At 41.6% G+C, this 13,851-nt stretch overlaps 1 protein-coding gene across 1 annotated transcript in view; it reads right to left on the bottom strand.

The window, feature by feature from the left end:
- The window catches only part of AKR1D1 (aldo-keto reductase family 1 member D1), an 83,615-nt gene that overhangs the window by 24,629 nt on the left and 45,135 nt on the right, over positions 1-13,851 (bottom strand). Inside the window, exons 3-4 of the mRNA XM_077469100.1 lie at positions 6,316-6,432; positions 509-586 (exon numbers count right to left, since the gene is read on the bottom strand). Coding sequence (XP_077325226.1) covers positions 509-586; positions 6,316-6,432 — 195 coding nt within the window. The remainder of the gene's footprint in view (positions 1-508; positions 587-6,315; positions 6,433-13,851) is intronic.

Below are 13,851 nucleotides of genomic sequence, written 5' to 3'. Positions count from 1 at the left end.
GGCGGAACACAGGCTGCTGGGAAATTCAGTGTTCCGCCTATCACAGGCGAAAGCGGAGCCGGAGGCGCGGCTTTTGAATTCTAGAATGGCCGCTGTCTGTCTGCTCGACACGCTGATCGAGCGGGCAGACAGCGATGACTCGAGTATAAGCCGAGGGGGGCACTTTCAGCCTCAAAAAAGAGGCTGAAAATCTCGGCTTATACTCGAGTATATACGGTATACAATTTTTTTAGTACTGAAAATATTAAATAAAATATATGAAACATCACTATAGATGGCCCTTTAAGATTTCGCAGCAGACACGTTTGAATATGAAAGGATTCAGAAGCCTACATAAAAAGGCATAAATTGGCCTAAACGTGGCCAATTATCTTCAACGTGCTAGAAAGGGAACCCTTTGTGTTTTTTTCTTCCACCAGTATGTCCTGTTCTGGTAGTGACAGGTTGCCTTTATGGTGGAGAGTATGTCCACGTTTTCAATCAATTCCAGAAGTTTCCATAGCCTTACCTCCCATGTAGCACAGAGGTCTGTCTCGTGGTAAAGAAATTTTCCATTTTCATCCTTTGGGTAGATTTCATCCCCCGGCTAAAAACAAATATACATATTAGAGCTATGAGTAAAGACTATGTTTAGTGTGAAACGCGTCAGTTGTTTTTGGTTCTGTATTACTTTGCTGTGACATGTACAATGTGATCCTGATGTTCTAATAAAGGCACGAAAATTTCATTTGGAGTGTGGCTGTCCAGAATTTTCTACTCACCTTGATTAGCTGGTTAGCGTCCTCATTATTACTCTAAAGATCCCAGAGGACTCCATAGACCTACATTGATCCATTGTAAAAGGCAATTGGGCATTACAATTCAGACTCAGCTGGTCCCTGCTAAATCAGCCGACTTTCAATCCATGTATGGCTGACTTAAGTCTGATATTATCATGACTTGCATCTCAAAGACCCACTATAGTAAATAATGGCGATTATGACAACACAATAATCAATAAAAGACATGTACTGCACTTTAAAATTGAACTCCAGGCAGATATACAAGAAACAAAATAAAGAGGTTGTAAAGGAAACAAATACTCTACTTACCTGCTTTGTGCAGTGGTTTTGCACAGAGCAGCTGTAATCCTCCTCTTCTCTGGTCTCCTGACGGTGCTCCTCCCTCATTCTGAGTGCCCCCATAGCAAGCCGTTTTCTATAGTGGTAGTGGCACTCTTGCAGGTTCAATCTCGAGCCAGACTGTGTGTGTTAAAGGATACACACAGCATAGCTCAGCCTGCCCCTGCTCCCTCTTCACAGGCTGTGATTGGCTCCTGCTGTTACCTCCATGTCCAGTGAGGAGGGGAGAGAGCGGAAAGAGCTGCTGCTCTCATGTACAGCGTTGGATCGAGATCAGGCTCAGGTAATGCAATAACCCTCCTGGCGGTATTCCAAAGTGTGGCTTGGGGTTAAATTTCAGTAGCATTAGCGGTAACCCCGAGCCACAATCGGGATTGCATTGCAGAATCCTGGTACAGATTGCTTACCTTGTCCTCAAAATCCTGCGATTTCCCGCCGCTGTGTCCCCTGCCAGTTCATCTGCCCGATGCTCTGTGTGCCGCGCTCCATTCCCTGCAAGCTTCGTGACGCATGGGGGTGGAGCCCGGCTGCAAATTCAAAAAGTACAAAATACATGACATATACAGTACACTGTAATCTGCAAGATTACATTACTGTATCAAATCATTTCACATCCCTTTTGTCCCTAGTGCTTTGTCCAGTGCCCTGCCTACACTTTTATATTATATACCATATACTTGAGATTGTACTTGGCAACCAAAAAGTGTCCCTTTACGTCAAAAGTGGTTTTAGACCAGCTAGAAAACAGCGATAGTAAAATTCGAACACTTGCAGAATTAAGCAATAGTGAATCGTGGGGAAATTAATTGCATTATTTTTTATATTTATTATTATATTTATTATTTAATATATATATTAATTATAATTTATGATTTTGTGTTTCAAACTTTATAATACCCGGGATGTCTACTAGATTCTAATTTGGACAGATTTAAGTGTGCTATTACTAAGAATTACAGACCTACAATATAAAACGCCAAATTTCTATGCAAAACAATGTACCACTTTGAAATCTGACATAATCGTACCGCCAGGGAGGCTACGGTAAAAAACCTTCTGCTTTTACAACCACTTGAATGTAGCTGTGTATTCACCAATGCATCATTAAATGTATTTTTCTTTTCATTTAAAAATGAAATCTCCTTCAACTGCCCTACACAAAAAAAGAGCAATTGACCATTGCAACGTAGGAAAGGGAGGGCTGCTGCAAGCGTACCTTTGGATTTTCCCTAAAGTTCAGCTTTAAAGTGGTATATAACTCAAAATGTATTATATTGCAGCTTACCAATCATTAGACATGGTGCCTGTGTAAGTTTTCTTTATTTTTTTTAAAAGCTTTTTTTCTGGGGTGGGTAGTAGTAGTAGATGTACTAGCAGATTTAGATATACCGTACTAACAAATTAAAGCCAAACTCCAGCTCACAGTTATAGCAACAATTTTGAATAGTTTGTTCCATCCCTGCAATGGATGCATCTGCAAGAGAGCTTGTTATTTAGAACAGACTTACTAGCCAGATCATATATGAAATTAGAAGAAAGAATATGCAGCCATCAAATCTAAGAGTTGTTAAGCTGCAATGTAATAAAATGTTTGTTTTTGGACCTTTTTAGGCAGCACAAGTACTTCAATTTGACCTGGTATCAGACCCTTGCAGTCAATGTAGAGCAAAGCTCAGACTAGGGAGGGAGAATCGGCACTAGACATGTGCAATTTGTTTCATTACGAATTTGTTTTTGGATAAAATTTGAAAGAACAAAAATCTGAAAGAACATAAATCTGAAAAAACTAAAACCCAAAAAACGAAAAAGCGAAAAACCCGAAAGAGCGAAAAACGATTTAACCTACAAAATCAATTAACAAAATCAATTACATTTGGATAATTTCGTTTTTCATATTTTCTATTATAATTAAAAATATTATTAAAGTTTTTATTATTATTATAAACTAATACATTATAGGTAAAATAGCTGAAGTCAGTAATTCTTCTATTCAGGTCTCTGTGCCACAGCAGCTCATTTGGGAAAGATTAGATTTACATTTTTATTGGAATTTACATTCAGTTATTTTAGACATATTTGAAAGGAAGGAATATGAATGCCTCCACAATTATGAATTATCCGAAGTAACGAATGCCGCATCTAAACAAATGGAACAGAATGAATACGAATGCATCTAAAGTTACAGCAAATAGACTGTGCACACTGCAAGGGTATTTGCTCCAGAGCTTAGTAGTAAATGATGTGAAAGTTCACTTTGCAAAGAATACCAAAATTAAAGTGGTTGTAAACCCTATTGAAACATTTAAGTAAAAAATAAATAAATAAACTAAAAAAAAAACAACAACCTGCAAGACAAAACTCATAATGAGCTAGTATGTATAGCATACTAGCTCATTATGAATTACTTAGCTGAGATTGAAGCCCCCGCAGCAGTCCGCGTTCACCGCTCCAGTGGCCGACATCTCCCCGGGGACTTACTTCCGGGTATTGCGGGTATGCGCGCGGGAGCCACCGGGAATGGCACAGTACAACTGAAGCAACGACACGTATGTGCCATTGCATCAGTTGGCTTAAGTGCGCATGTGCCGATGATGTTAGCACATGCAAATACAGGGGATATCTCCTAAACCGTGCAGGTTTAGGAGATATCCAGTGTAGCTACAGGTAAGCCCAATTATAGGCTTACCTGTGGTTTAAAGTGGTTGTAAAGGGTTTACAACCACTTTAAATGCAAAGAAAATAAAAAACAGCATTTTAGTTTGCACGATTGGATAATGGAAGTCAGCAGAGCTTCCCCTCATTTATTAAACTCCCTTTTGTAGCGCGAGTATGGGTTATAGATGCACCGTATATCTTAAACTGCAGAATATGTTTAACCATTTCCTGCCAAGAGGACGTTCATGGACATCCTCGGGTTTCAGTGGTTATACCGGAATGAAGCTTGCACCTACATCTCTCTTTAAAAAGTGATTCTCTTTCACGCAGAAGGGATCCGGGTGGCTAATTAGCCACTTGATCACTTCTGTGGGTGGCGGAAAGGGGTCCAACTCCCCCTCCCACAGCCACCGCACCTCTCCTAGGCTCTACTGTCCAGTCTCGGAGCCCGGGAGTGATGCGGCCTGTGGCATTGGCTGCCCTAAACAGAGAGAGGAATTGACGCCGTTCATCTCTCTCTCTGTAATCCTGGAAAATGGGTGCGAGAAGTATGTCGTCATTTCTGGTTCCGCCTCCGTTTACCTGGCCTCCAGCAGCCAGGAAAGCAGCCGATCAGACCGATCTGTGTCTGATCGGCTGCATGGGAGGCTAAATTAGAGATTTGGGGTCCAATAGACCTCAGATCTCTCCATAAAGAGGACATGTCACAGCCCATGCAGTCACAAGGGATAATGTTCATCTCTTGTGATAGCAATAAAGTTCATGCCCAAGTTCACGCCCAACACGTGAGGTATTGTTGCGAACGTCAGAGCGAGAGCAATAATTCTAGCACAAGACCTCCTGTGCAAGTGCCGCCTATAGAGAATTTTAAGCACTGATGTCAGAGAGAAGGCCTGGCTCACAGTCTGTGCTCCAATTCATCCCAAAGATGTTCTATTGGGTTGAGGTCAGGTGCAGGTCAGTCAATTTCCTCCAACCCAAACTGGCCAATTCATGTCTTTATGGACCTTTCTTTGTGCATCATTTAGTGTGTGTGTGTGTGTGTGTGTGTGTGTGTGTTTTTCAGGGTTTGGGCTTGGTCCCTTAGTTCCAATTGTCCAAGACATTTTGGACAATTTCATGCTCCCAGCTTTGTGGGAACAGTTTGGGGATGGCCCCTTCCTGTTTCAACATGACTGCACACTAGTGCACAAAGCAAAGTCCATAAAGACATGGATAAGCGAGTTTGGAGTGAAGAACCTTGACTGGTCTGCACAGAGTCCTGACCTCAACCCAATAGAATGCCTTTAGGATGAAGTAAAGTGCAGACTGGGAGACAGGCCTTCTTCTCCAACATCAGTGTCTGACCTCACAAATGCGCTTCTGGAATGGTCAAACATTCCCATAGACATGCTCCTAAACATTGTGTACAGCCTTCCCAGAAGAATACTTTTTGTAATATAGTGTATACGTCTATAAGTTCCCATCAACATTCGTCCCCCCAGTACCTGGTCTGCACAGCTTCTTCTACCTAGGTCCTGGGTGCAGTGCTTGTCCTGCAGGTGGTTCCTCTGGAGCTGGGAGCCCGGGCCAGCTGTGCACTGCTGGTACATCTGGTCCTCTACCTTCCTCCTGAGCACCACAGAGCTGGTTAACTAGGGCAGGAGTAAACTGGGGGGGGGGGCACGAGGTGCGCAGGCGGGGACTCCCAAATCCTGTCTACCAATCAGCTAATTTTCCAATTTCTGCTGTGTAGCTGTTTAGAAAAAAAAAAAAAAAAAAAAAAAACTTATGTGTGTCTCTATGTTCAGTGGGGATCGGGGGACAGAAATCGGACTATTTCATCACTTTGGGCTTTAGGAAGATTATTCTGCAGCAGTGCTCCCGGCTGGCTCCAGTGTAGTGATAAAGCACAGGCCGTCCTTCAATTGTGTAGTACGCTGCTGCAGATGAATCTGCCCAAAGCCGAAAGTAATGAAATAGTCCGCTTTCTGTACCCTGGCCCCCACTGAACACAGGGGTCCCGGAGAAGTTTTTTTTTTCTAAACAGCTGTACAGCTTGTTGGTGGACAGGGTTTGGGAGTCCCTGCCCGCGCTACCTCCGCTGTCACTGAATCCAGCCCAATGAACCATCGGCCCACCGGGAAACTCTACGTATTTCCGATGGCCAGTACATACCTGGCTGTAGGTCTCAATGCAATAACACATCCCAACTCATGAGCCAAAAACAAGCAATGTCTTACCAGCAAACGGACTTGATGTCAACTCTGCAATTTAGTTCTGATTGGACTAGTTGACAGAGGATTTCTATTAAAGAATCATTACGATTGTTTTATACCAGCACAACAAAGCTTCAATTTAGACAGGAAACCAATCATTGTGTATATTGTTTATCTTCCTACGAACATACTGTTCTTTCCTGGTGATTGCAGCTGTCTCATTTGTTTTAGATTAGAAATACAAATCCTTTGGCAGATAAGACCGTGCCCATACATAGCCGTTTGTCTGGAGTTCAGTTTTATGTGCTACTATAAATACAAATATCTTTAGAGGATTGTACCTTAAAGGCCATTGGCAATTCGATAATATATAAATCTACGTAATCCAATCCCAAGGTCGCCAGGGTCTTCTCTAACGTTGGACGAACACGTTCTGGTGGGTGACACGTATTCCACAACTAAAAAAGATTTTAAAAATGCATACAATTTTATCTCACCAAGAAATGTCTGGATGGAGTTTGTAAGTGCAACTTTTTACTGAGTGTCAGCAAACGGTTTACTGTTTATGGTCCTGTATTTTCACCTTGCACAGCAACTGGCATCTCCAGATCAACAGGTTACTAATCAAAGGGGCAGCACAGTGGATTAATAGTCCAATTTCATGTATAGGTATTGTGTTAAAAGACAACCAACATGTTTTAGGGTCAAAAAGGAACTTCCTCTTTATCAGGCCTTCAGTTAAAAATGAAAACCTTGAATGGACTAAGTCTTTCCTTTGTGAATTTATGCGGGGAACCGAATTGCTGGATTAGAAGAATTAAGCTGGCCATAGACGCTTCGAAGATCGGGCAAAGATTTTAACCATGGATGTGCAGGCTGATTATACCCAAGTTGATCGATCAGTCAACTTGGATACAACTAGTCTGTTGGGCTTTTCATGCAATTATTGCAAGCAGCCATAGCCGTTAGCAATAAATCAGTGTGTGTTCTTGCAGAAAGGACAGCTCCCCCGCTGGGAAAACACAATAGTTCCACAGGAGGGGTTCCCCCATCAACACAGACTTTGGTTGCATCTGTGGTTGCAGGAAAGAAAATTGCTCCATCTGGCCTGGCTTTACTTGCCAGCAGTATCTGCATGAGCATTCAAGACAAGAAGGATAAGAAGTGCCACTTGGTTGCCTTTTTTATTTTTTTTTCATTGAAGTCAAATTCTGGTCCGGACACCAATTGCATATAGTTTGCATGTTCTACCAGTGCATGGCTTGCATTTCCTGAAAAACTTCAAAGACATGCTGGTAGGTTAATCGGTCAAAGTATATGTGTATGTGTGTTTGAGATAGGGGATATATATTGTAAGCTCCCTGAGGACAGGTACTGATATAAAATGTACATTATGTAAAGTACTGTGTAAATTCTCAGCACTGTATAAATGCCTATAATAAAAGGGAAAGGGGTGATTGGTGTTCTATTGGGTAGATTGTATCTGTATGCACCCCAAGGCTAAATTTTTAAATGTAGATTTGAGGCCCAACTCCGGACAAAAAAATTTTTTTCCCAATTTTTTATTGCACAAGTTCATATCAAAGATATGCATACAAGTTTCAGTACAATAATTCCATGCCAGTTCCTCTTACCTACACCATTCAATATAACCTTAGTACAATTTCAAAGTTATTACCTTATTTCACCCTCGGTCCAAAATTACATTCTTTCAATTTTACATTCATTTCTTTTTTCTTCAAATAATTCAGTTAGATTTATATTTCTTTTCAATCCAAAGTCATTGGAGAGCTACACCACATATCCCATATTTTAATACTTTTTAGGTACCCCTCTATCTGCATACATAAACTTCTCATACGATATTATCTGGTTAACTCCTCTAATTCATTGGTTTATAGTTGGGGCAAATGGTTGCATCCATCGTAATGCCATTTGTTTATGTGCTAAGTATACTAGTTAATTTATCTACCACTTGCTGCAAATACCAGTAATTGGCTATTTCTGAGCATGACCATATCAAATGTATAAAATCTGCCTCTGGATGATGGCATAGTTTACAATCACATGAGGGTATTCTTCCAATTCTATGCATTTTTTGAGGGGTAAGATATGTTTGATAATAAATGAATCCAATTGTATATGTAGCGCTGACATCCTGGTTTATTGATGTGATTATGCATGCTTTAATGTGAAGTATAAGGACATTACTGTGGTTTCGCATTAGAGCCATCTAGTGGCCAAATATGGGTAACGCACCTGTTTATCATTTACCTCAGAACAACCTTAAAGACTTGTACAGGAAGTGACTGTTTGGATTTTGAAGGTTGACCTCATTACCCAGGAATCCATGTGTGACCTACCCATGAACACTCTCTTATGCAGTGCATGCTGGGTAGGGGATATAAGGGACAGCAGAGGCCATTTTAGGTCTCTTGGGACCTCGCTACCTGCCTGTGCGGATCTGTGGAGGAGTGTCCCGAGAGGCAGCGGCCGATAGCCATCGCAGAGCGCCGGTCTGTTTGTTCTTGTGAGGTGACCTGACGGAGCCTGAGAGACGGTAGCCAGATTGAGAAGGTCCAAAGACATTCAGCGGAGAATCGGATCCATTCGGCGGAGCGATACAGAGCATCTGGCCCAGCTGATGGAAAGACAAGCGTCAGTCATCGGACCAAAGTGATCACATGGAACTCTAATCCAGTTGGTGAGCGGGTTACGACCCACCGTTTGTTAATCTTTGCACGCAGTTAGACTCTCATACAGGCTTCACTGGAATCTGCAGTTCCATGGAGGCGTAGCAGAGCCGCTGAGCAGGCATGGGGCCTATTTACTTTGGTGCCTCAGCGCATGTAAATAAGTTAATGGAATCACACCAGGAGTATTTCAGCTTAATCTTCCACATTACTTTGAATTACAATTACAAAGAAGTGACTTGAGCTAGCAAAGAAAAGAAAACCCCCTGGATTGAAGTACTTTAAGTGAGGCCTCACGTATAGCCTTTAAAGCAAGGGGAGCTCCCAGGTTCATATAGATTTACACATATATGTTTATATTTTGTCATATTGAAATATATTATGCTGTCGTCCTATGTTGGGATGACAGCACAAGTACTGTAACCACCTGTTGAAATATTTACAGTAAACAATATTTTTGGTTAAGTATCCAGTTGTGTGGTGTATTACTTTTCCCCACCAGGTGGAGCCAGTGGATCCTGAGAGTACAATACAGGTACTTTGCATTGTTGTATATTGTACTGTGTTACATTGCACCACAGCTGTGCCAAGGGGATTGAGCCAAGACAGTGGGGTTTCTAGGTAGAGTAGAGTAGAGTACAGGCCCAATTAAAACCAGCAGCTCCTTCGGGGGTTAGTGCTACATATATTAATAGCGGGAGAAACTCCCATATGTGAGGAGCAGATCCTGCTCCATTTCTCCTCCGTCACATCAGGGAGCACATCCCGCCATCTCTCTTATTTTAAGTAGCATTCCACTTAACTTAGCCCTCAACAGCTGGGAATATAGAAAAGATATTAAACCTTTTGGTCCCTGTGATCGCAATATACCCATTAAAGGATACTTTGGGATCATGATGTCCAAACTGGGCCTAAAACATATGTCTTAACAAAAAAAAACAAAAAAAACTTATAGGGTATATCATATTGTTGACTGATCAAATGTCTGCAAAGTTCTATGGTCATAGCTGTTTTATTGCGACTATTTCTTTCTTCCTCCAAAATTCACTATCAGGAGACACCCTTGAGTGTTCTAGAGTGGGGTTATTCCACATGGGGGTCTCTAAGGGGGTATCGTCAAAGCCTGTTTGTTTTTTGACTGCTCTCCATACTGCTCTAGCCAATGTAACTATAACTAAACTTTATTTTTCTATTTTTAGTTCATTTTGGATAGAATGGAGAAGAGTCAGGGCCTCTTGTCAATATTTTACCGCCATCTGTGTCCTTATGATGGCTCCATCCTTCTGGAGAGAAGTGCAGACAAAAGCATTGTCATACTGTAATCTCTGTGATAAGGCAATAAATACCTGGAAGTGTTACACTAAAGCTGGCCATAAATGGTTCCTGCTGAACCGGCCAAGATTCAAACCATGCATGGGCAGGCTGATTGTACCAAAAGGTGATCAATCAACTTGGGTACAACCAGCATGTCGGATTTTTCATGCGATTATTGCCAGGGGAAAAAATCAAGCAATTTTCTTTCCTGCAGGAAAGAAAGTCATATCATTTATGGCCAGCTTTACACATTACTCGGAATGCATGCACTTAACCTGAAACAAAAATCTAGTGCTAGGCCTACTTTATTTTTAGAATAGTGTTCCTTTAAATCCTCTAAAGCCCGGTTAATTGAAGGGTATAATATTATGTCAGTGAGACTGGAACAAAACTGAGTTCTTGGAAGAATATTGTATATAAGCTTCACAGTTATTTCTGTGTGTGGACAGAAGCCACGGAACAGAGCCAGGAGAAATCTGGTGGGTCCTGAAGTTCCTGGAAGCGAAGAAGAACCTGCCATTGACTGGAGGGACCAGCCAGGAAAGAACTGACATACTCCTTGTACATTTTAAACAAGCCGAGACATCTACTGACGCTAGAAGTTCTACAGAGAATATTAGATTACCCATCCATTCCCTGGAACATCGAAAGCCTTCAAAATACCAGAAGTCCTTCCTGAATGAAAGAGAAGTTCTTTCAGCCAAGAACAAATTTATTTTAGTATTTTGGGATACTAATGAGTAGAAAAGAGAGAATATCTCCCCTGTGTTGCACTGAATTGTAAATAAAAGGAAAAAAGCTACAAAAGTAGCTGTACATGGATATTGGCCCAAGTGAGCTCCATGTAATTCCTTAAAGTGGACCTGTCATATTTTGTCATGTCAAGTGCATACATGCTAAGTAACATTTAAGTTCATCACTGCCAGGTATTTCTGTACTGAGATGCAACTCTTGGGACATGTGCAGGTATTTGCAGTGTACACAGATATCCGACAAAGATCAAGTCCTGCTGCAGCCTCTTAGGTTGGAAAATTTAAGAGTGGTGTGTGGCAACTTCTCCCCTGAATGTACCATAGCTGTGATTGTTGGGGCAGGACACAGACACAGCATGCCTCCTACTGAATACAAATATAGTTATAAGTATTATATAAGTATAATATAGTAAGCCTGTTCTGCATCAATAGGTTTTACACGTTTCTGTAATTAGAAACAACAGAGTGTAGCAATAGTGGGAGAGGGGAACATACTGGGGAATGTACTTCTACTGGAACATATTGCCAGGGGCATGGGGGCATGAGTGTTCTTATAAGGAGCTCCTAACTTTTTCACTGCTTTGAGTAGAACAGGGCAGACTTTATCTCCAGCCAGGACTCATGAAGGAAAATGTCCCACACACCAGTAACACACTGAACTTTTCTTTTTGGCCGCATTACCATAGTCAACATCCAAAAAGAGTCCTCTATACATAATTATGGCCACAACTTTGTGAACACCTGACTATCACTTATACGTGAGCTTGCTTCACACTATTATAAAACAAACCTTTTTCGAATGAAGTGTTGCGCTCCCACTCCCATCCCCCTTTAGAAAGTAAATATTCCTTTGGAGAGGAAGGTGGACACCAAGGCCCTACATCTTGTGAATGTTTGAAGACTGGATAAGGGTGAGCAGCAGGTCACCTAGAAAGCCAAGTTTAGTCTGTTAAAGCTGTAGTGGAGGTGAGGGTAAATCTGCCCATTAGGGTCACGAAGAGCAACAAAAGCAATGGTGGGAAATGCCCAGCATAGCTCACAAAAACAACATTCTCCTAAAAGACAAAAATACTTTAATGGTGTCATTAACTTCTTTCCAGAAACATGTTCAGTCATTTTCATTTTAAAATCCCATGTGGCAATCTCTCAGCATATCATATCCAAGTAGGTCTAAATCAGGAAAAAATATTAGCTCCCTTGGTACCATACACAGTTTGGTCCATATACTGTATATTTGGACACAGGCACAATTTTCATACTTTTGGCTCTGTATGCCACCAGAATAAAATTAAAACAAAGCAATTTACTTGAACAAATTAATTTGAAGTGCAGACTTTCAGCTTTAATGCAAGGGGTTGAACATAAATATCAAGTAAAAATTTTAGGAACTTCAACCATTTTTATACACAGACCCCCATTTGCAGGGGCTCAAATATAATTGGACAAATTAATATAATCATAAATAAAATGTTAATTTTTAATATTTTGTTGATAATCCTTTACTGGCAATGACTGTTGAAGTCTGGAACCCATGGACATTTACCAAAGACTGGGTTTCCTCCTTTCTGATGCTTTGCCAGGCTCTAACTGCAGTTTTCTTTGTGGGTCTTTCTGTTTTGCCTTCAGCAAGTGAAATGAATGCTCAATTGGGTTGAGATCAGGTGATTGACTCGGCCATTGCAGAATATTCCACATATATTCCTTCAAAAAACTCCTGAGTTGCTTTTGCAGTGCGTTTTGGATCACTGCCCATCTGTACTGTTAAGCGCCATCCAATCAACTTTGCTGCATTTGGCTGAATCTGGGCTGACAGTATCTCTAAACACTGCAGAATTATTCCGGCTGCTTCTGTCTTCTGCCACATCAATAAACACCAATGGCCCAGTGCCACTGGAAGCCATGCATGCCCATGCCATCACACTGCCTCCACCATGTTTTATAGATGATGTTGTGTGCTTTGGATGATGAGCGGTTCCTCCTTCTCCACACTTTTTTCTACCCATCAGTCTGGTACAGATTAATCTTAGTTTCATCTGTCCAAAGAATGCTTTTCCATAACGGATTTGGCTTTTTGTTTAATGTTTTTTGGCAAAGTCTAATCTGTCTTTTCTATTCTTCAGGCTTATGAATGGTTTGCACCTTGTGGTGAACCCTCTGAATTTGCTCTCGTGAAGTCTTCTCTTGATTGTAGACTTTGACAATGATATGGCCACCTCCTGGCGAGTGTCCTTCACTTGTCTGGATTTTGTGAATGGGTTTTTCTTTACCATAGAAAGGATCCTGCGACCATCCACCACCATTGTCTTCCGTGGACGTCCAGGCCTTTTTATGTTGTTGAGCTCACCAGTGCATTCTTCTTTCCTCAGAATGTACCAAACTGTTGATTTGGCCACTCCTAATGTTGCTGCTATTTCTCTGATGGATTTATTTCGTTTTGAAGCCTCATAATGGCCTGTTTTACTTGCATGGACAGCTCCTTTGAACGCATGATGTAGGTTCACAGCAATAGACTCCAAATGCAAATATCACACCTAGAATCAACTCCAGACCCTTTACCTGCTTAATGAAGGAGTAGCCCACACCTGGCCATGAAACAGCTTTGATTCAATTGTCCAATTACTTTTGGTCCCTTAAAAAAGGGGGGATGGCTATTCTTAAAGTGATTGTAAAGGTAACAAACATGTTATAATTACCTGCTCTGTGCAAGGGTTTTGCACAGAGTGGCCCCAAACCTCCTTTTCTGATGTCTCCTGGCGGCACTCCTCCATTTCATCAGGTGCCCCCTTGGAGAGGCGCTTTCCCTGGGGGCACAGCACACTCCCGAATCCTGCTACTGTGTCCATTGACACAGACAGCAGGACTCTGCCCCGCCCCTCAAATCTATCCAACGATAACCCGACACAGCGGCTGGAGCTGCTGGGCTCTTCCTCAACACTGGAATGATTGGGCTCAGGCAAGAAAAAAGGGGGCTTTGGGGAGCTGCTGCAGCACAGAAGGTTTTTTTCATTAAGGTGAAAAAACCTTGAGACTTTTTCGACTCCTTTAAGAACTGTAATACCTAAACCCTTGCTCTGATTTGGATGTACATGCTCAGAAATTAAACCTGAGAGTGTGCACA

Source organism: Lithobates pipiens, unplaced genomic scaffold (genome assembly GCF_037356315.1).
Source record: "Lithobates pipiens isolate NorthernLeopardFrog02 unplaced genomic scaffold, aLitPip1_a1.2 Scaffold_8, whole genome shotgun sequence".
Taxonomy (NCBI): domain Eukaryota; kingdom Metazoa; phylum Chordata; class Amphibia; order Anura; family Ranidae; genus Lithobates; species Lithobates pipiens.
This window is presented reverse-complemented; position numbering and strand designations above follow the sequence as displayed.